Source organism: Doryrhamphus excisus, chromosome 3 (genome assembly GCF_030265055.1).
Source record: "Doryrhamphus excisus isolate RoL2022-K1 chromosome 3, RoL_Dexc_1.0, whole genome shotgun sequence".
In the NCBI taxonomy this organism is placed as follows: domain Eukaryota; kingdom Metazoa; phylum Chordata; class Actinopteri; order Syngnathiformes; family Syngnathidae; genus Doryrhamphus; species Doryrhamphus excisus.
In genome coordinates this window covers 29,429,204-29,453,441 of record NC_080468.1, presented here as the reverse complement: position 1 = coordinate 29,453,441, position 24,238 = coordinate 29,429,204, and the positions used below count along the sequence as shown (strand labels likewise).

The 24,238-nt window shown below is 43.4% G+C and overlaps 1 protein-coding gene across 2 annotated transcripts in view; it reads right to left on the bottom strand.

The window, feature by feature from the left end:
• The window catches only part of dusp3a (dual specificity phosphatase 3a), a 28,203-nt gene extending 5,509 nt beyond the window's left edge, over positions 1-22,694 (bottom strand). Inside the window, exons 1-3 of one of the 2 annotated variants that reach the window (XM_058065861.1) lie at positions 21,957-22,690; positions 18,045-18,271; positions 16,401-16,606 (exon numbers count right to left, since the gene is read on the bottom strand). In XM_058065861.1, coding sequence (XP_057921844.1) covers positions 16,401-16,606; positions 18,045-18,271; positions 21,957-22,153 — 630 coding nt within the window. In that variant the 5' untranslated portion in view covers positions 22,154-22,690. Of the gene's footprint in view, positions 1-16,400; positions 16,607-17,493; positions 17,656-18,044; positions 18,272-21,956 lie in introns of those variants that run through there. The other variant, XM_058065862.1, reaches the window with a different exon arrangement.
• Positions 22,695-24,238: the final 1,544 nt, after the last annotated feature.

The following is a 24,238-nucleotide window of genomic DNA, read 5'->3' as shown; positions in this document are numbered from 1 at the left end:
AGTCTGCTTCAAATTAGTCTGTTGACTGAGAGCCTCTTGGCATCCTCGGCTATTCGGTGATCTGACAAGCGCTGACAGATGGAGGCTCCTCGGAGAAAAGGAAAATTCCAAATAGAGATCTAGTCCTGATCCACGCCGCGTCCGGGTGGGATCCGTTTAACATCAGGATGACATTTTGGCCTTCTCGCAGTCACCTCCAGAGACGTGGCCGTCCTCTTAATTTAAGATGCCGGATGGCTCTTTTATTTCTCTCTGCGCTCATCTTCCATATGTCAGACCTAAAATCAAGCGAGCCAAGAGCTGTGAGCCAGAACAGGTCCGGTTCTGCACCGGTGAACTCAGCACAAAAGCCGCTCGCCCTCTCAGATCCAATGGAATCTATTTGATTCATAGTTTGGATCTTTTACGGCTGGAGAACAAGGTGACTTGATCCCCTGGAAGAAGTTGAGACATTTCTGGTGAGAGCAAGCACTGCTGCCCCCTAGGGATCAGTAGGATGCTTTGCATTTCTTTTAGGAACGTGAGAAATAAGTACAATAATAAAAAATAAAAAAAACATTATTGAAATATTAAAAGCTGAAAGCAAACAACACTTAATATCGGTGGTTGTCAATAATTCTGTCGTACCTCACCTGGGAGAGACATGTTTTCTCCCGGAATGTTAACTCTTAGTATTCCCGATTGTCAGCCTGCCCCTGTCAGGTCGGGACATACATTTTGTCCATCTTTCTCTTTTCTGTGCGTTCTAAAGATATACAAACAGCCAAAAAGAGGAAGCTAATGTGATCCACATATTCACCAAGTATAGCGACATTGTTATTATTATTGTTATTTGTTATGCCTAAGAACTACGTTTCAGGCGTAGCGACACCTCACTACACCACGCCGGCTATAGCGACTACCCAGCGACTCGCTTCACCGCACACTCGCTCACAGTGCGTCATTGCCACATGTTTTTGAGTTCGGAAACGTTAATGCTGGGTTGCTATGTGAAATCAATGAGCCCAGGAAGGAAGTTCCACAAATGCTTGAAATGATCCAAATACAGCAAAATACTATCACGATTACCGTATTTTCCGGACTATAAGTCACACTTTTTTTTCATAGGTTGGCTGTTCCTGCGACTTATACTCCAGAGCAGGGGTGCTCATTAAGTCGATCGCGATCTACCGGTCGATCGCGGAGGTGGTACTGGTCGATCGCGGCGTGACATTAAAAAAATATCATCCTAGCATCAATGCCGTCACTTGATTGACATACAGGGCAGCCATTCAGATGACAACTGAATGTTGCCCTTCGGGCGACCAATCAAATCAAACAACGTCTCTAAGTGCAGCAGAACTTACGATGTCAGCCTATCATCCATCCCCGTTACTTGATTGACATACAGGACAACCAGTCAGATGACAACTGAATTTTGACCTTTAGGTCACCGCTCATGCGTAAACAACGATGCAAAGTGCTAAGCTAGTCGGCGAATTGCGAGATTTTAAGCCCTCGCTAAAGTTTATGGTCACTAAAATGAGTGAAGGAGCTGGACCAAGTAAAAAGGCAAAAACATATCACTTCCATACGGATATGGAATATTATACGGATATTATGATACGGATATTATCCATGACTGATAAACATTTGGAAGTGTGCTTGAGGCTGGCTATCAGCAGCTACTGTCCGGACTATGCATCCCTGGCTGGTTCAATTCAGTGCAAGTCATCAAAGTAAACTCAGGTAATTACAAAAAATGTTAATAGTTAATTATGTGTGTTTTGCAATATTGGCTCATTTGGTTATGTAAGGTACATCAACATACATTGTACGTACAAATAATCCTCAATACATTTGAAAATAAATAGATGTTTTGCATTTTTGTAGTGGGTCGATCATTTTGACTCGGCCATTTTAAAAGTAGCTCGCATGCTGAAAAAGTGTGAGCACCCCTGCTCCAGAGCGACTTATAAATGAAAAAAGTGTTTATGTTACATAAACACTGGACACCTTTTCTGTTCATGTTTATTTTTTATGTAGCTGAATAACCATTGTGTTAGCATATCTTACACCTATTCAGCCTGGTCTCTATTCTTTTGGTAATGGTAATGGTTTTATTTCATTTGAACATGCATCAGATTCCAATTGAGTGCATCCCATAATCAGTTCACAGTTCCACATGTCCAAAAGGAGTAGGAAGAAGCACAGCTTATTAAATCCTACCCCTCCATCAGGGTACTTTTACAATCAGTAACTGGTACCTAATATAATTAAAGTTTTTTTTATTTTTTATATATATTCATTCATTCATTTTCTACCGCTTTTCCTCACGAGGGTCGCGGGAGTGCTGGAGTCTATCCCAGCTGTCTTTGGGCGTAAGGCGGGGTACACCCTAGACTGGTCGCCAGCCAATCACTGGGCACATATAGACAAACAACCATTCACACTCACATTCATACCTATGGACAATTTGGAGTGGCCAATTAACCTAGCATGTTTTTGGAATGTGGGAGGAAACCGGAGTACCCGGAGAAAACCCACGCATGCACGGGGAGAACATGCAAACTCCACACAGAGATGCCCGAGGGTGGAATTGAACCCTGGTCTCCTAGCTGTGAGGTCTGTGCGCTAACCCCTAGACCACCGTGCCGCCCTTTTTTATATATATATTTTTTAATTTTTTATTGTTTATTTAGAACTTGCCTTCCAAGAGGACGTAATGTCCATTTTGGTCAAGTAGTTTGGAAAATAAATTACCCGCAAAAAATGCGACTTCTACTCCAGTGCGACTTATGTATGTTTTTTTCTACCTCATTATGCCTTTTTGGCCTTGTGCGACTTATACTCCGGAGCAACTTATAGTCCAGAAAATCCGGTAGATGTTTTCATGAATGTACCTGTTACTACATGGATATAAACCTTGTTGGCGGAATAGGTGGCTCTTTTTAGCTGTTTTTATATCTTCAGAAAGCACTGTAACAACAAAGTCTTTGGTGTTCATGATGGGCAGTTTTCCTTTAACGTGACGTCTGTGCGACACGCAGCTGCAGATATCTGCTAGAGAAGAGCGTGACATACAGAGAGTGAGAGAGACAGCGTGTCACCTCCGACTGTCGTGCTGCCAACAGTCCCTTCAAATGGAGGACATTTGAGAGCCCGTGAATCCCGCAGCCAAACCAGTTGAGGGGGGTTTCACAGCGAGGAGATGTTATGTTGTGTGAAGTGTTGCCAGTTGTGTTTACGCTCTTACTAAATATATGTGCTCAGCGACGGATGTCAGTCAGAATCTCCATTTGGTCCTTTCTGGCTTCTTCCATTGGAAGCACCCCCCACCCCCGGGGCCCAGCATTTTTTTGTTGTTGTTGTTTTTTTAATCATCGTGGCAGTGTAATAACAATCAGATGCTCACCAGATTGGAAGACTGCCTCCAGCACTGCACATGCTTTGTCTTTGGCAAGACATTGTGGACGCTTCCATCTTTGAGGAAGGCCTGTTTCTGCACCAAACACGGTCAACCAAAGACATGGCCGGCGGAGTTTAAGGCCATGTTCACACTGCAGGACAATTCCCATGTTTATATGTATAACACCGGCAGGTATGCGATGCTGCTGCAGTCTGAACGGTCAGGGTGCATATTCGGTGCGAGACCTATACGTCATCAAAAGGCGTGTTTTGCTGTGCTTACCGAGACTTGGCTAAAGGTACTCACCGATGTAGGCAACAGCTCTTCTTGTCGCAGTGAAGCAGCTCGATACAGGCGGCCTTGGTTTCATCTTCTTTCTTAAGTCTCATGCCAGCACAGTGGTGAGCCCTCTAGGTTAAGAACAGCTTGCACGGTCTTGGCATCAAGCGCGGCGCTTCCCCAGTGACAGGTTGATCTGCCGGAGTTCTTGGTTGATGATGTCGGACCAGTGGGTACGTGATCTCTAGCCGGTCAAAGTCCATGACAACTTGGGTGTGGGGTGGTCGTTGGAGCAGCGGTGGACGTGTCCTAGCCAGGGGGGCACCAAATGAGGGGAAAAGTTAGTCATTCCAAGGGTCCCTGACTGACTGGGGCCCCCTCAATGTAGCCAGTGAACACTGCGCTGGGCAAGTACACGAAGGAAGAATACACTGTGGACGGACTCCACTTTCATTGTTTGTTGTGAACGGTTTTCCCTTCAAGGCTGCACAGCGGACAAGACCCGAGTTCACGTCCACCCTCGGCCATCTCTGTGTGGAGTTTGCATGTTCTCCCCGTGCATGCATGGCTTTTCTCCAGGTTCTTCGGTTTCCTCCCACATTCCAAAAACATGCTAGTTTAATTGGCGACTCCAAATTATCCATAGGTATGAATGTGAGTGTGAATGGTTGTTTGTCTATATGTGCCCTGTGATTGGCTGGCGACCAGTCCAGGGTGTACCCCGCCTCTCGCCCGAAGACAGCTGGGATAGGCTCCAGCACCCCCGCCACCCTTGTGAGGATAAGTGGTAGAAAATGAATGAATGAATGTTTTCCCTTCATTACGTCTTCCACGGGTTCTACTCCGGATTGCAGTGCGTCAAGGAAAAGGAAAGCGACGTGAAACTGGACATCTTGAAAATGCACAGAAAGTGGAGAAACCCAGACCAAGATCGGTTGAAACGCCACGATTTAGGTCTTTACGTATCGAGGCAAACGTTCCCACACTAAAACCCAGCTTACCGTCGTAGGAACGGAACTCGTTTGTAGACCGTAAACCTATAAAGAAGGTAAAGACTGGAAATCTTTGCCTTGCATGCATGCACCGCAGTCAAGTCGATCCGCTGGATAATTTACACGAACATTCTTCGAGTGTGTAAGTAAAACGTTCCCTTGTGTCTCCTCGTAAAGACCGGAGTGGCATTTGGCATCCTACCAGCCGCTGACACTGGTATGAGCGCCTGAACACAAAGCTGGGTGTCAATCATTGTGATCTATACAATATCAGTGTGCGGCAAGTGTGTTGTTGTTGCAGCAACATGTGGCAGTAATCAGAGCGCACTACCACAATAAACACCAGCAACGAGGAGTCGCTCATATTTGCCGCTCTCAGATATGAGGAACATGCTAAAGTTCTCAAACAAGCCTGACCGGTCTTTCTCGTAAATTAGACTTCCCTCTGACACGTTTATCATTTGTGACAGCACGATACAAGCTCAAGAGACAACATATGGCAGTCATCTCGGACGAAGAATTCCCATTTTCACTTGCAGCTACTTATTAGACTCTGAATGAAACAACAATTTATGTTGCATCGCTCCCTGGACGCTGTTTTTGACACCAAAAGCTGTTATGTTCCTTATCCTGACCGCTTATCAGCTGGCAGCCGCCCCAGTTTGGAGTTCTTCGGCAGGGAAGGAGGTCATCAGGAGTTGAGAGACTGCTACGGGGCGGCCGAGGCACAATAAGCCCCAAAAGGGATGCTTGTACCACTCTGATCTTTTTTATGAGGCTTCCACACAGGAAAAGTGGAGATTGAACCCTGGCGGCAGCAAACGTCACATCTTCATTGTTTGTCTGAGGACCTCTTAGAGTCTAGAATCTTGAAAAGACAAGCTGCAAAGTAGGAAGTTGGCCGGCGGGAGCGAGGCTGGCTGGACCTCAAACGCTGCATGGAACTCTTTGCAAACAATCCTTAGCCACTCCTTGCACCACTCGACAACAGCATGCCGGACGCATGTGCTGTTCTTTGAAGGAGGAGTCCATTCATTTTCAGGTCAAAACAACAAAGTATTTTATCGGTAAAAGGTATTTTGTGAGTGGGAAAATCTAAAAATGGCGACTTGTCGTTTCCGTGTAGACAAGAAACCTGCTTCTTTCTCAAAACCGCGACGACTCAGACCCGTCGCCAACAACAACTTTGACAACAAGCCAACGTAATATTTGAATATTTTGACTGGCTGGACTCACCACAGTCGACATTCTTCTGATATATCTCAAATGACTCAAAGTAACGCTACAAGGTTTGGTTGGATTGTGTGATACCCATTTCGAACATTGCTAGCAGGTTACCAGGTCTCCCATTGGCCCACGTCCAAAAGTATCAAAACCAGTGACCGTTAGACCCAAGTTCTATCACATCCAGAATTCTAGGATCCTCCCATTCCAAGGCTTCATGTGACTGGGTTCTAACCCGCTTGATTACGGGGGTCCACTCACTCACACATCCAGGTCACCAATGTATGTAGCACCCTGGGCTCAAACCGAGTCCAGAGAAGTCATGAGTGCTCGCTGGCATGCTGGCTAAAAACCCTGCTTGTCAACTCCACATAGAGCACAACTCTTAGGTTTAGGTTAGGTTTAGGTTTAGCGTACTAAACCTGTGGTTTTGGTGTAGCAAAGTAGAGCATTTCCTTGGAAAAAAAAAACCCACTGCCACTAAAAATAGATGCATTTCCAGTTTTTAAATTTGACGAAGTTGACTCAACTTCAAAAAATTTGTAACCTTGCTGCCTTAAAATTGTGATTAAATGTAGCAAATTGTTTCAAATAAACAAATATTTTTGTTGTATCAACAATAGAATTCAAGTAATCTCAACTCCCTTTTGATTTATTCTAACTAATTATTCATTCATTCATTTTGTACTGCATATCCTCACGAGGGTCGCGGGGGATGCTGGAGCCTATCCCAGCTGTCTTCGGGCGAGAGGCAGGGTACACCTTGGACTGGTGGCCAGCCAATCACAGGGCACATATAGCACACATTCATAACTATGGACAATTTAAAGTCGCCAATTAACCTAGCATGTTTTTGGAATGTGGGAGGAAACCGGAGTACCCGGAGAAAACCCACGCATGCACGGGGAGAACATGCAAACTCCACACAGAGATGGCCGAGGGTGTGATTGAACTCGGGTCTCCTAGCTGTGATGTCTGCGCGCTAACCACTCGACCGCCGTGCAGCCCTCTAATTACAATTACAATTAAATTGAAATTAATTGAAATCATTTGTTAACCAGATTTGAAAATGAGTTGAGATTACTTGACTTACATTGTTGTATGCAACAAAAATATTTGGTTATTTGACCTAAAAAAGTTCAACTTAAAATTGATCTTTTAAGTTGGAGTAACTCAGTTGTGAGTTGAAATTACCTGAAATAATTTGCTAGATTTCATCAATATTTTAAGTCAACAGCTTACAATTTTTTAAAGTTGAGTCAACTTGGACAATGGACAATTTGAAGCGCGCCGGACGCTCGGCTGGTCTCACGTTCCTTCTGAATGACATACGTATATCCCAGGATTATATGCAGGAGGTGCTAATTGAGCATGTAAGTACAAACAGAGCAACACTGGCAGTCTGCGTGCTTGTTTTCTTTGCATGATTAATAAGTCAAACACAACAAACATGTGAGAATAATCTCACCCTGCAGCGTTTAATAACAAACACGAGCGAGCCCACCCAGGGTGCTGCTTCCATTCTTAGACACCGAGACCTCGCTCTCTTGCACCTTCACCGTGTGTGACAGCACATTTAGATGCAAACCAGGGTATGATATGATGATCATTATGATCATGCATTAAAAGGGCAGTTTAGAAACACACTCTAATGCAGCGAACCATGCCAGTCAGGCAAGTGGAGCACCAGGAGGTGTCAGTTATAGTGCCCGGGCACTTCATGTGAACATTTCCAAGGGTTTGTGTAACCTGTAGCATGGTTCCGTGACGGAGGTGCGGCAACATCTGGCCGCACAACAAGATGATCATGTGCAGCCTTTAGCAATTAGCCAGGCAGCAAAACGTTGCAAATGCCAGGCCTGCCTTTTAACAACGCCACCTTACTTTTTACCCCTCATGTCAACATGTGCCGTGTTCTCACGGGTATTTCAAAGATATGCTCTGGTAGTGCAGCGATGCACAAGTTTGGTTGCGACACCAAGACACCGGACATCTCCAGTGCCGCAGATCAACGGGAAGGGCGTCTCAGAAAGGCCACCTAAACAACCAGAAAAGGAACAAAAAATACAAATTCTTGCCAACGGACAATCAAACGAACAATGAATCACGTTGCGCTCCGATCCGACAACATGCTCTTCATCTTGGAGCGTACGCCAAGTTACGACAGCTCTAAAACATCCGTACATTTAACAGGCTATCATGTGTTGGGCGTGATGCTGTGGTTTTATTATTGTATCTGCATCCTCCCAGTATCCACATGCGGCACAGCCAGCAGGCTGCAAACATCACAGGGATGAAACGATGGACACCGCGGGCGAAACCACTTGGAAGTGGATCTGAGAATCCGGCTCCTCCTCCCATTGCTTCATATTTCCTGATAAACCAGCGCTGTGTCACAGATGTGCTTCAACGTCAGTGTCGGAAGCATCACTCACTTTTCCACTTGATAGTGTGATCTCTGACCCGTGGCCAAGCAGGGAAATGACACTATGGAGGCGCAAAGGTGCGCTCTCCATGACCAGGCCGGTGGCGCTGACTTTATTTGTGGTGAAAACATCAAGGCCGCAAATTAGATGTCCTGGTTCTCACTCATGAATCATTTCCTCCATAAACAAGCGCCCGACATCGACGGACACCCGTGTTCTTCACAGGTGATGTTAGCTTAGCGGATGTGAGCAATGAGAAGATGACTCATGAAAATAAACACGTTTCCAAGCATTTCAGGTATTTGAAACAAACATGTTCGAAAAAGCCTAAAAAACTAAATCCATATTGACGCCGGCTTGTGTTTCTTTCTGCAACTCCCTCACAGGAAGCAGTCAGGTTTGATTTGAACTGAAGCTGTAAACATTTCCATGCACAAGCAAACGCGCTGTTTTACATTGTTGGAATGAATGTCACTTCATCACAGCGCGCCCCTGCGTGGATACTGATGACATTTGAGAGCTGCTTTGGAATAAAGCTGCAGTGAGGGACCTATAACACGCTCCAACACATTCTTTGTCAGCATACTTCCTGTCCTGTGCTGGGCTCTCTTTACCTGGCATGTTTCTACAAACCAAGACCAGCAGGAATCCTCGCATTTGCAGACCTGAACAGATCAGTTAAATCCATTTATGAGCTGTAAAATTAATAGAAGGTAGACATTAGTTTTAATTGAGGCCCCTGAGGGACCACACAGCTGCTCTGTAAGGATTACCGTGTGTGCAGCCGTGCACTGAAGGTAGAGAGAAGAGCGTGGTCGTAACACGACAGGCTGTCATGCTTGTGGACCGGACCGCCCCAGGTGGTGATTAAGTCATAACTTGTCATCTGATTCCAACACCTCATTGCCCTGCCTGGATTGTTGACGGGCCTCAGTTATCCGCCCTCAATGCAGAGGTTTGGCTCCACCTTGTGGTAGAGCATTGTAAACGCTTTTACTTGGAGTGGGGGTATAGGGCCATGAGCACATTTCACACCAACAAAATCCTAATCAAGTCAGCACATGGCAGACGGGGCCGCCACCACGTGATGTGGATGAAACCAAAGATGTTTTGCCAGGGGGCGGGTGCCGCTGGACCTCAGCCTTCAGGTTAGGTAAAAGAAAAATGAAACTTACGGGAGTATATGCTCAAAAATAAGACACATTTAATTGTTAGTGTTATGATGGATGATAATAGTGCTGTTAATTTGTGCCAATAAAACATTGCTGGAGCCTATCCCAGCTGTCTTCAGCTGAATATTTGCATAGTATAGGAAACCTGTTTAAATGTTTTTTTATATTAAAAAAAACATTGAGTCTTCTAGACATGAAATGACACCCCTTTAGTTACCTTAACGTACCTATTATCCAATATAGTACCTACACATAATAAGAGAAAATAAAACATAATATGGTCTCACATCCAGCACTGGGAGACTTTCTTGGTATTGTTCCGGTTTCTGGACACTACTTCCCGTGGTGTCTATATTGTCTCATCCATGTAATATGACGTAACATAAATGACACCAGTGTAGAAACTAAGAAACTACTCGGCGTCTCATTGCTCAACATCTCAACAACATCTCATCGCTCATAACAACACGGTTTAAAGTGTGATTCAAATCTTTTAGTACTATTAAAGAGACATTCTAGAGTTCTTTTAGCTTGACATGCTGACTTCATTTGGAGCAGTTAAAATATACAGTCTATAATCCTGTCCTGTCATTTATCTTTCTCTTCATTAAATACAGTAAAAATGGACATATAAATCGCTAATAGTGATTAATCACGATTAATTAGGAATCGGTGTGTTTTTTATCATTAACATGAAATAACCTCGATAGTCACATTTACCACTTCCACGCGAAATAGGAGGGAATTTGTGGGTCGGGGGTGGTTTTCAAACTTTCAACCGCCCCCCAGGTAGTGTGGTGAGGTGTCACTACATCAGTCAAGCAGTTCTTCGGCGTAACAATGGTAACAAGCTTGGTTAGTATGCCAGTCGTATTATGTAAACGGAGCATTGTTGGTATTTAATGGACTTTCCGTCTGAAGGCTTTGTAGACGGAATGGTGGCATCCCATTACTGGCATTCTCAGCTGCCTCCACTTATATCTTTCAAACACACAGAAAAGAGAAAGATATGTTTCCATGTCTCACATAAGGAGTGTAGATGGTGGGCAAAATTCCTCGGCCCAAAAAGTGCTTTCCCTTTAAAGGCAGCAGCTGTACCATTACACCATCTCTTATTGTGCCGTGTGCTGTCACACAGTGTTCAAGTATTCTTTTGTTGCCTCTCTCCCGCTTCTCCTGCTGTGACTTGTTCTACACCTCTGCAAGATGGGTGCTGTGCCCCTGCCCCCCATGGATGGTGATTCCCTCCGCAGAACAAAGCAGCAATGAGCCAAGGTGATAACACAGCCGTTTATTTTTAATAAAGTTGTCCAATATAAGAAAAACCAAAAGAAGATTGCAATCTTAAATCAAGTGCACTTCAACAAAGCCTTGCCATCCTGTCGTGTGAGGTGAAATACACAAAGTGAACAACACACTGTGTAAGGCTTCGGGGTTGACTGTTGTGTTGTCCGGGTCACATGTGTGAGTGGCAGCAGCATCATTATCATCATCTGTCCATGAGCACGGATGAAGGTGGGGGGCGAGATGACGGACTTCTGGAGGAGTCAGGCAGTGGACTCTTGTGCGAGAAACCACGGAGGAGGACAAGATGGCGTCTGCCCTCCACCTGGCCTCAATGCAAACTTGTTGGTCGTTTCCGGAGCGTGTTTGAAAAACTCCCAAGTGGATCAAGCCGACTGCTCGGTGAAGGAAAAAAAAAACGGTGGACAAGTTGAGCCAGATGAGTTTCCATGATGTAAAGTATCAGTTGTCAGTCCGACAAAAGCGCAGATGTCCAAATTACACCACAGGAGACTTCACATTTGTACTCTATTTGGGAGTCAAATGAGCAAACCTCTTTGAGATGGACAAGTTCACTTGGAGCCGGCGTTGAAGCTTTCACAATCCTTTGTGAAAAACCAGCACTGTGAATTCATTACATTTAGGATCCAGCGCCTCGTCCAATGACATGCACGATAATGACAGTCGGTCAAAGAAGTAGGTCGTGAACCTATCCCTACCCTGTGGGCACTTCCTGCTTCTCCTAACCGAGCAAAACAATTCAATGACAAACATCCCTGCCAGACGTTCATCACGTGTTACGGTAGACGCATATATACCATATAGTAGGCCAGCTTTAACATGAAATGCAGCAAGTCACCACTTAGTGCATGGTACAGAACAATATACACAAAGGCTACTTCACGTTTGACATTCAGAGTTTGAAATAATACAGTAAAGCCGGGTCAGACCTTCTAACGCGATGCTGGTGGCGCATCGCTACACAAAATAATCGAGCACCAACGCTATACAATGTTACACCGCACTTTGTAACACAATCCGGTTAGGGTCAATTCAGTCCAGAGAAGGCGTTGGCGGTGTTACATTGGCTGGACAGCAGGCGGCAGTGTTGATTTGCGTGTTCATCATAGCGGTCAAACCTCCTGTTTTCCCTGGGAAACTCCCCTATACTAAATATATTTTGCCCTTCTTGCCCGCAACCAAACATTATTTTCTTTGTCAATTCATCTGAAGCTTGTTTTTTTCCCGAGCAATCAGTTCGGCCCTACACCAGGGGTGTCCGAAGTGCAACCTTAGGGCCATTTACAGCCTGCGGCAATTTAACAAGAAAACTACAGCAAGAAAAAACAAACAAAGAAAAAACACAAAAGCAAAAATGTAAAGTTTTGCAGTCATTTTACAGGAAGGAAAATCTAAATTATACAAGAAAAACGTAGTTGCTTCATTGGCAGTACTACTACAATATTATTTTAGTAGCATAAAGATGACATATTGAAAAAAAAATGGGTGGAAATTAGATTGGGGAAAAGGTTATGTTACAAGAAAAAATAGTAATTATTAATAATTATAAAATAATAATTACATAATAATTATAAAAATAATTAAAGAAAATGTACAAGAAGAAAGTTGAAATAGTTGTCAGCAGAAATTAACATTTAAGAGAATGAAGTCTAAATATTAAGAGAAAAAAGTTATACTCAAATAACAATTTTACAAGAAAAACCTATGAGGAAAAAGGTCATTTCAGTCGCAATAAGTTGATACATTAAATACACAAATATAGAATTTTTAATTTTGAAAAAGACCCGCTGTGGTGAGTCCGTCATCAGGAAAAAAGCAGAGAGAAACAAAAATGAAAAACAAACTAACGAAATGTGGTTGAAATTTTTGGGAAAGTTAAGTATATTTAATATATAATATTAAAAAGTGAAAATATTGTGGGAATAAAGTCATCACATAAAGAGAAAGAGAGCGTAACGAGCTAAAATATTTGAAGAATTAAACAATTAATTGATGATTAATCGCTTATCCAATTAACTACCACCTATTTTGGTTTTTGATTCACCATTTTATGATTTAAAAATAAAAATATCCTCTGATTTCAGCCTCTCGAACGTGCATCTTTTTTAACGCCCTAAATCACCCACCAAAGCAGACCTATTGTCTTTGTGTTTTGCTGTTTACACACATCAGCGCCGACTTTGGAAAACAAGTACATCTGGGGCCGAACCGATCGCTAAATGTTGACAATCCTCTAAATCTAAATACCGTTCACATTATTCGGGCCTCGAGACAGGAAATAACACCCCTATAGTCACCTTTACGCTCCTATTACCCAATGCAGCGGACATGGTAAGCAATAGTAATACATTATACCTTACATGTTAGTATTGGGAAAGTTTACTGTGGCAGTATCTCAAACATAAGGTAGTGCTTATGGACACAGGAGACGGCTGCCGTTTTAAGCGTAGCAAGTTCCCAAGCTCTCGGCCAGTGTAGAATAGACTTGGAAAACACAAGCGAGTGAGAGATGTTTGAACCACCAAGTGGCAAGGAACGACTGCCGCTCCAAATTCACGGTTGACCAGACAAATCATTGCCATTGTACAGATGTTGCACTTGAAACAGACGAGGACTGTATGCCTTCGCGAGAGCAGTGTAGTACAGCAGGTTGTGCTGGTAAATGAACGATTACACGTGGCTGATAACGTGGTATCTGTTTCACTCGGTGCACCTGATGTGTGTTGCCAAACACAACAGAGCGTGTGCAGCGACGTGTGGGCCAAAGGACACTCGGTGCGGACAGGAAGCGCCGCCCAGAGCCGGAATAGGGGAAGGACAGCTCGCCCTTCAAGGGAGAGCCTGAAGTCAGTTGTAAGCCAACAGGATAGTATTCTCCATGTTAGACGTCAGCAAACGCTGCTGCAACACCACGTTGCATCTGGCAGCGTTTAGTCAGGTCTGAATCAGGCGGGCCCGGAGCACATTTGTTTGGATGTCTCCCAAAAAACCTCTGCAGTCACTATCTGGATGGATGGAAGCGCGCCCCCTCGTGGAGCTGAACCGGGTCAAAACACAACATTGCAAATGATGGTCTGAGCGTTCAGAAAGAGATACACGCAAACATGGAGGTGATGTGCACAATCCACACTGCCGCCTGCACCGGAATGTAAACACACAAGTTGTCATCATCAGAGACTCTGTGATAGTCGGTGCTCCGTCTCCGCTTTGGAGACGCCTGATTCCACTACTGTGATCACACGGAAAGGCTTCACATGCACGTCATATACGAGTATTCATAGAGTACATGTCACTCATCAAATGAGATGTGGGAAAGCCAATTGTTGAGCTGTAGAAGAGCATAGCGTGATATATAAGACACACGGACGATACCTACACGTTACAGACACATTGCTCATACATTCATATATGTCAACATGTACAGTACAGTAAATACGTATATACAGTACGCACGGTACATGTATATATTCATATGCATATAGACATACATATATAGAAAAGGAGGAATAAATAGCGAGTTCATTCATGAGATGAGTTTACACGACACAAGAGATGTGTTGAATAACTGAGATGTCCTTACATTCTATACATACTGTATATGGTGGAGTATTGACATATATTGCAATGTTTCTCTGCTTAAACAAAAAAAAAAAAGGTGTGGGACCGATCCAACCCAGTATCGGATCGCGATACCATTGTAATAGACGTAATTTGGAAATTGTGTAAGATTTTCGTGAGCCGCGTCTGTGCTTTAATGTAAACTAGAAAGAATATCAGCAAACGTAGCCAAAAGAGTAAGAGCACATGTGCTGCGGCTATCTGCACACTGCATCTGGTCTCCTTACTCACGGCCACAAAAGACAGTCAGACGTCCGCCCTATGCAAAACTTCCAGGTCGCTACAAAATCATTCTTGCGCATAGAGCGGGGTCCATTACAGCCTCACGTAAACGACAATAACAATGACAATGCAATGACCTGGAAGCATTGTCAGACTGTTTGTTAGGCTGTGAACATGTGTGTGTGTGTGTGTGTGTGTGTGTGTGTGTGTGTGTGTGTGTTTACCGATATTCTTCCAGCTAGATCTGCTGATATTCCTTTGAATTGGTATCCCAATTGTATCAGCATTGGCAGATATCCAAATTCAGTAATCCCTCGTTTATTGCAGCTAATTGGCTCCAGAGCCGACTATGATAAGTGAATTTCCTCAAAGTATGATTCCTTTAATATTTTTGCTGTGTACAATTAATGTGATTAACGCCCTCAATTAGATTAGATTAGAGCCCTCAAGACAAGAAATAACACCCCTATAGTCACTTTTCCATTCCTATTACCCAATATAGTAGACATAAGAGAAAATAAGACCAAATAAGATTTTTGCTCGTGTGTAGCTGTAAATGTGTTCCGGCGTTGTACAGGAAGTGACGTCGGGGTTCAGGGTTGAGTTTTAACTTGGTGTGGGTAGTAGCCCGTGTTAGGGATCACAGTGCCTGATAAATCAAACCTGCAATAACCAGCGATCAAGTCTGGTGCTTGTGTGTCTCACCCAACATTCCAGTAACATGACCGACACCTAATGATTAATTAATGCGCCTTCTCTTCTGAATGCCTTATATTTGTATTTTACTTCATTTAGCTGTTTTGTTACATTGAGGCAAAACATGCCAAATTTGCTTAAATATGCACAATATGTGACTAATAATAGGTTTTAATGATAGACGCAAAACTGCCAGAAATACTAATTCATATATGATCAAAAAACGTTGATGGGGTGAAGCCGCAAAGTTTGAGCAAGTGGCGGGGGATTACTGTAACAAGATCAGAATTTTGAAATTAAATAAATAAATCAATAAAATGGACCTTTGCATCCCGAGGTTCTGGTCCTGGATGTGAGAGCTGGCAGTGGAAAAATGTCCCATGATGCATTTGAGGGGTTGAAACGGACGCCTGCGGCTGTTTGATGCGTTGGCTGTGTGACTGGCCGATGTTGAGGCGGGCGAGACGAGAAGGAATGTGATTGATCGACATTCACGGGACCTTGGGTAGGATGCAGCTATGATTAAAAGTCACCTTGTTGGCCTGAAGTGGCGTAAAGCCTAAGCTACTTTATGCAGACCTTTCGCACCTCCTGGGATCCTGTGAATAGTTGTTTTTAGGAATAAAAAGTTGAGATTCCGCCTGCGTTTGTGTGAACATGGAATGCTTCTCTGCCTCGTTTAGGGTCTTTGTTGCATTGGGTTTGGGGCCGTAGATTTTTACTTTGAGGATTCCCCTAATGGCGTCGAGGGCAGCGACAAAGGCGGCAGTGGAATCACTTGGAATGATTGTGCTGTCGTCTTTTACTTCTGGAATCTCAGCGGTAAGGGCGTCAGGGTTTCGGAACGAGACGGAATGCTTGAAGTCGCTTTGCCCTATGAGACCTAGCTCTACAGCAGAGGACCGATGGGGATCAGAAGGTAAACGTGGATGTGTGTGTGTAATGATCTTCACTGCTAAAAGTGTGTCCCAGAATACTCCCCTCGACTGGGTGCTGGTTTGTGGGCGGGTCCTCCGGAGCAGTGGAAACCAGTGAAAGGCATAATGGGAGGTTTTCATTTGGTCTTTAGTTTGCCCACCTCGCCGTTCAGCCTGCCCTCCTTGGCCAGCTTCTCGTTGAGCTGGCACAGCAGGCGCAGGAAGCCGTCGTTGGGGCCGATCTCCCTCTTCTGTCTCACGGTGGCCACCGCTTGCCGGGCGTCCATCTTGTGGCGCAGCATGAGGTAAGCCACCACCACGGTGGGCGAGCGGCTGTAGCCTTCTCTGCAGTGTACGTACACCTTCCCTGTGGAGTGCACGCACAAGAAGAGATGACGCCACGTGAGGAGATGGTGTCTCACTGCAGCAACATCGATGCAGCTCCTCGTTAAAATCCTCGACCTTCAACCTTTTGAAAGCTTGCTTGCAAATGACGGCGACAAAATGTGCCAGTAATGCAAAACCTGATACTGCGGCAAAAGCCACCACTTGGCCACTTGGCTCCCAGTTTCATTTCATATTTTGGAGCAGATCTTATTGCTTGAATGTGGAACATTTCTGATAAAGGTTCTGCAGTATTTCAACCAAAAAAAAACCGCTTGGGAGCCACAGGTGTAGCAATGCGTGGATACTGATAAACCACACAATGTGATCTGATAATGGAATATGGAGCAGGACTCTGGGGTAAGTCGCAATTAGCCATACGTGATTGTCTTCTGTCTTTAACTCATTCAACACCAAAGATGTAGTTTTTATAAACTACATCTTTGGTGTTGAATGAGTTAAAGACAGAAGGGGGGGGGGGGGGGGGGGGTGCGAGAGGCAAAAAGATTCCATGACACAACTGCACACTCATGGATATCACTTTTAGAGGAACCTTAAAGCATAAAAAATGTCAGAACTACATTTGATAAGATGACAGGAAGGAGGAAGTGGAAGAACATGGAGGAAGGAGTGTAGCGTGCGCTAGTTCAGTTCCATAAGTTAAAACTTTAACTAGTTGGTGTTATATTTGTAAATAAATGGTTATTTTGATGGAAAACAACCCTTTTTCTGTGTCGTTAATGTTGTGGCATAGCATTGTAGGGACATTTTAACACTATAGTTCATCGTCTTACACGTGATATTTTCCTGAAACTTGCCTATATTCCACTGCCGGAAAAAGGGGGATCAAACATTTTTTCATATGAAAGACAGGAGCCTATTCTTTCTTTTGGTAGGTTCAATGTTTATATAGGCATAGGATACAATATTCTGTGTGCCGGAAGGGGCCTTTGAAAAATGGCTGGGAGTCCAGGGTGTACCCCGCCTCTCGCCCGAAGACAGCTGGGATAGGCTCCAGCACCCCCCGCGACCCTCGTGAGGAAAAAGCGGTAGAAAATGAATGAATGAATGAATGAATGAATGAGTTAAGCACACCAACATTCCCACAGTTTTTTTTCCCAAACATTGACTGTACATGTCGTGTCTCCGCTCCATACTCCCATGCAGTATGCATTAAAAGTGACAAGTGGCAAGATGCGTTTCCCGCGTCATTCATCGACTCGACAATGAAGTACAAGCTGTCACAAAAACCCGAAGTAATCACCACAGGAGAGCACAAAGTTCCAGACATGCATGGTAAACGCTTGCGGGTGCCGAGAGGGGCGAGGCTTATCTACGATGCCAATGAAGGTTCTAGGTTGTGATACTCGTGTATTATTCCATCTTCGCTCCTGAGTCGCACTGATGTCATTTGTTCTCACCTTTGTTGTGCGCGAGGGCCTTGTCGATGAAGTCGGCCCCCTCCTCAAAGAAGGCACTGAGGTCAAACTGCTCGGTGTCGTTGGCCTGGATGCCATGGTACGTGATGCCCGTGCCGGCGTAGAAGTCGGCGCTGGTGTTGACGTGCATGAAGGAGGTGCCCTCCGCCATGTTGAGCACGTGGGTCACTCCCAGTTTCTGCAGACGCATTGCATTCTGGGCCACGAACCTGCAAGGCAGGAGAGGGACAAACATTCATCCCCTTTAGCACCTTTCTGTCAGGATGAGGGCTTTGAAAGGCATGTAGAGCAGCCAAACCGTGCAGTAAAGGGATGACTGATGCATATGCACAATAGAGGAACAAAGCATCACACTGCAGTGATCAAAAAGCAGCGTGTCAGCACAATTTATTTGAAAGTGATATATGCACTGCATCTTTCATAAAACATTTTGCTGCCTCAGTTGTTGCAACAAACACTTTCAGCTGAGGCAGTGTTTGTGTTGCTTTGTACCAATATCTGCCACTGAATCAATGCCAGTGTGCTTTGTTAGCAACGCATTGCACTCCCAACCCCAGCATGCCCCTTTGACTCGCGTCCTTGCCAGAAACCGAGACCTCACGTAGGTCAAATTCCCCAGGGAGCCTCAGAGGGAACTTTACGAGCACTTCCAAGGACTGAAGCACCTTGCTGGCTTGGCGTAAGTCAGGGGTGGCCAAAGTGCGGCCCGCCGCTGTTATTTTATCGGCCTGGGGCACGTTGTAAAAATATAATTTAACAACAAGATTTAATTTAACAAGACAACTTCAAAATATATAAAACAGCAAAAATAGAGAACTCAGCAGTAATTTTTCCAAGAATAATATATATATATATATATATATATATATATATATATATATATATATATATATATATATATATATATATATATATATATATATATATATATATATATATATATATATATATAAAAGTTGGAATTTTACAAGAATCATTTTGTAATACTGTAAAGAAAAATAACAACATTTTAGGAGCATAAAGGTGAAATATTACAAAAACATATACATTATATACATACATACACATATACATATTGTTTTTAAAGTTGTTATATTTTGACAATCAAATAAACCAAAAATAAAGGTGCAAATTGTGGAAAAATAGATTACGTAAAAAGTTCTAATGTTAGAAAAATCAAGTGGAATACATCATAATATTAAAAAAAGAAAATTTGAAGATTTTTTTTTAATTGTTTGGAATAAAAACAGCAGAAATTGAAAAGGGCTGTAATTTGACGAGAATAGAGTCAATATATGAAGAAAAAGTCGTAGGTAAAGTAGTGTAAAAAAGTTGTAATTTTTGCAAAATAACTAAAAAATGTTTTATTACAATTAGCTATTTATAATGTATAACCACTGGTAAAAAAAAAAAAATATTTGGTTTCGGGATATAATGTCACAAAAATAAAGTAAAGATGCTATGATAATAAAGTCTAATATTACAAAAACAGAATATAGTACATATAAAAGGTAAATGGTTGGAAAATTAAAAAACAAAAGAGCAGTAATTTTACAAGAATAATGTCAAAATATTAAGAAAAAAAGTCAGTCTAAGGAGGAAAAAGTTGGCATTTTATCAGAATAAACTCAACATTATGAGGAAAATGTATGCTATTTTTGAAGAAAAAATATTATTTGTTTATAGTCGCAATATTATAAGAGACAAAACTAAATAATGTTGTAACTTGGAAAATTAGGTTGGAGAAAAAGTTGTATTAAAAGAATGAAATCAAAATGTTAAATTTAAAAAAAACAACAGAAAAAACAGCAGAAATGAAAAATAAACAGCTGTAATGACAAGACAATAATTTGTAGTAATAATTTGTAACAGGCCTAATTGTCCATAATCATATCACTAATCACCTTTCAAAACTGCCACCCAGCGTATTTTAAGCCACAATGTTGGGTAGCTTGTGTGGACAAGTTACTTGCTTGATTGCACCGTTCGTGCCATGAACTAGTAGTGTCATTGGCTTAAGTTTTTGTCGTGTTACCTTCATTTCAGCTGTTAGTTTTGGTTTTTTTGCAAGCAATAAAGCACAACCTTTATATCCTGAGTGGCAGACACACACACGTTCATTCATTCATTCATTTTCTACCGCTTTTTCCTCACAAGGGTCGCGGGGGGTGCTGGAGCCTATCCCAGCTGTCTTCGGGCGAGAGGCGGGGTACAACCTGGACCGGTCGCCAGCCAATCACAGGGCACATATAGACAAACAACCATTCACACTTGCATTCATACCTATATATACCTATGAATGAATGAATGAATGAATGAATGAATGAATAAAGCACAACCTTTATAGCCTGAGTGGCAGACACACACGTTAAACTCAGCTAACCTAGCTAGCTTACACTGGGTACTGCTGTAATGAGTTTCAAAGTGTCTTCGCCGACTGATTTTCCATTCCAGCTTTGACATCCAGTATTTCAGTAGTAGTAGTATTTCAGTAGAAGGGGTGGTTAGTGTTTGTGAAGACACGCAGCTTTGAATGAGTGGTCTTTGGGGAAACGTTTTCCCACACGAGCCATTTTATTCACACAGTAAATTTCCATGAGATTACGCATTTAACGGTAGATTCCGTTTTTACTGGTCAATTCCGTGATTTCACAGAATTCATAGGACCCTAGGTGAAGCGGACACGTCAGCACAAAAAGGCTGGGCGGCGGGTCCCCGAGGTGGTCGCATGCATTAAATTGGCAATCAATAACACCTTCACGCAGTCTGGGAACACAGAACACGACCTTCCCTTGACACACAGTGCACTAATTACCATACAGCAGCTAGGTGTTTGCAGCCTCGGCCCGCCTCATTGACATAATCCCATCGATTGTGTTGTAGCAGCGATACATTAAAGTGCACGCATAGCATCCCGCTGCCTTTTCTTGGCAGCAACCGACGCCAAGAGATGGAGAGCTTTGGGACACTAAGCTCCTCTACTTCTTCCAAGCATCAGTCTAACAGGCTGAGATCCATCTGTGCAATGACGTTACACTTGATAGTTATTCTACAAGCTCATCTGATAAACATGGTATCATACCTGTATCGTTATTGTGTAACCAAATTAAACATAAAGAACACAGCTAACAAGTCTTCAAGCAGGTGGTTCGTGTACATAGCCATGGATTAACTTGGGGGGGGGGGGGGGGGGGGTAAATTCCTTCCGAGTGGACACATTCATTGGAAAGCCAATAGGCGGGGGACAGCCAGCATCCACAGATTTATGTGGATTCATACGGCTTCATATGTGTATGCCAGAAAGACATTCATGGCAAATATTAAAAAACACATCATTTACATTAAAGGGAAAACAAATGTGGCCAACAGTCTGGGTTCTGGGTTCAAGGATGGGTGCTCTCCGGGTACTCCCATGACAATGATCATCATATTATAAAGACGATGATAAAGACAGGGCAAGCTGCATTGGTGAAAATATAGAACCAAAAGTGCAAACAACAATCCACAAGGTATTAGATTGTGTTTATGTCATTAATTGAGTCCAGCAAATGGCTGCTTGGCAACAATGGCGGAGGATGTTAAGGCTCACAAACATCAGAGGGATACTTGACTCTAAAAGGTGTTTATTGTTAAAATAATACAACTTATTAGGCATTAGCAGAGGCACATATTACTGTCAACTAAACATTAATATGCCACCTTACTTTAAACTTTGTGTTTTTGATTTAAAAAAAATAAAAATACAAATAAACCAGCCCGTGTGGGCGCGTGCATTTCGTCATGGCGCGAGGCGGAAGCACATGAAGCCGGAAGTGGGGCATTTTGCCACCAACTACCTGCTACCTGTCGGCGTCACCAAATAACAACAATAATAATGAAATAGTGAAGACTCACGCGTTGCCGATGTAAATCCTCGGAAAGACCTCGTTGAAGTGCTGCGTCGGAAGGCTGTAGAAGCCGCTGCCGTTGGACAGGAGCTCGTTGAGTTGCTGGACGGTCACCTCACCGCCCGGAGCCGTCGTCGCCGCCACCGGGACGTCTGTCACCGCCAGCTGCTGATGCTGCTTGGTGGGACTGTGGTGCTTCTTCATAGCTCCTCCGCTCGGCAAATGGACATCAGACTGAAGTTGGGAAGGGGCTAGCAAAGCTTTTGTTTTTCTTTGAGACCATACTTGTCGACGCACGTGAGTCGTGAGCGCCCACCGTCTGGTTCACAAGGTGTCTGACAAGTGACATTAAGTTAATCGGAATCGCTTACTCTACTTCCTGTAATAACCTTCAAAGTAAAGGCTTTAGAGCGCACACGACTAATTAAATTAAATTGTGCTTATTGTAGCTAAAACGTGAATTACAATTTTAAAAATGGTGCTGGACCTGGACGGTACACATTTGATTGGCAGATTTTATGATTTGAAATCGTTTAGATAGCTGGCTTCTAGTTTTATTTTGATATGAAACTGCCAGTGTGCTTCTTCGCTGGCTTATTAGCTCAGTGTTGCTACCAACAGACACGCCCCACCGGCAAACACGAGCTCATGTCCTCGTTGTGGGTTTTGGTCATCACCGGGGCCATACTAGGTGAATGAAAACCTACAAGAGAAAGACCACAAGAACAAGTAAACGTGCCCATGAATGGAGGCTCATTAGTTATCGCCCCGTTGGTGACTGCCAAACATGTAGTAAGTCTTTTATCCTTCGGATGTCGCCATTTACCCCTACGCTTTGGACCTGGTTTGAGATGACGTCACTTTTAGTTTCGCCCCGAATGTTGTACAAAAAAAAAGATTTTAACTCTATAAGTAACGGAGACACAATGTGACACTTTTGCTGGTACATTCATAATATAGTCATCTACCGGTGAAGATTACACGTCACACTTGCCTTAGCCTTGCTCACATGAAGCCAACCACAAGGGGGCGCCACCTTTCCAGTAAAGCTGCACACCGGTGTCAATGCATTATGAAATAAGGATGATTAGTGATTATTTCACCAATATAACACTAACTAGTACACAGACTGTAAAATAAGTTGCCACTCCTTTGGCACTTGCAGTCACTGACGTACATGAATATAACAATGAAATGATAATGACAATTCACATGGGGTTAAGTGTGCATCAAATGCTTATCTTACACAAAGTAACCCTAATGAATGTAGCCGGACTTGAAAACTTCCCCCAAAGCGCCACGCTAGTCATAATTTATAATTTTTGTGTTTCCATGGAAATATGAGGAGACACAACACCATGGCAACGACAGATCTCGTGGACACTTCACTGAGCAATCAGTCAAATGACAGAGATTAGAAAGAGCCGCGTTTCCTTTTTAGCAGCTGCAAGGTTTTGTGCATCACGATAAACTCAGTCAGTCCCAATAACGGTCTCTTCAATTTGCAGTCAAGTGACATGAAATGCAACAGTGATAAATCCAAGTCAGGTTTCAGGATTCAGTGACATCCCGTGTCCCATCTGGGTTAGAATAAGACCTAGCATTGATCTCATTTCCTTTTTATTGACAGTTTCCCTACTCATGCTGCAGCAGGACCGCTTAATTGGACCAGGACCACCTGAGTCCGCCTGCAAATCAGCTTGCAGTGACAAGCGGGGGAGTTAAACCAAATGCTCCAATGTGATCTGCGCAGTGACCTTGTGCACTTTCATATCTGATGCGGTCTTAATTGAAAACACCCACGCAGAGGCAATCATCCCCACTTTTCATTTACATATCATCTCATTAGCCTTGTTAGCAAAGGCCGGTTGGAAAGTTGGTTGGCTTTTGAGTTTGAAGGCCACCTTTTGTCTTGAGTCACGTCCCCAGAAAGAGAAGTGTGTACATGTTTCTCCCAGAGGCTGATAGAAACTCGGACTTGAAAGACGCTTTTATCATCCTGTAAAATGGACACAGTCCATTCGTCCGACGTGCATTCATGTCTTCAAGTCCAAAGCGGCGTGTTAAAGCTGCGTTCATAGCCTGAAGACCACATAAAACACAAACGATGAGAAGATAGTTATTGTTCTGGTGCCTTGGTTTATTCCAGTGCTTTGTCGTGCAAAGTCAAGCATCAACGCACTGAGAACTGTTCATTCGTCTCTCTATTAAAACTCTTTTGCCTTTTTCCTTCCTGATGCAGATTTATCCCCCTCAGCACTTTTTTTGTGTGGACTTCTCCAGATGGTC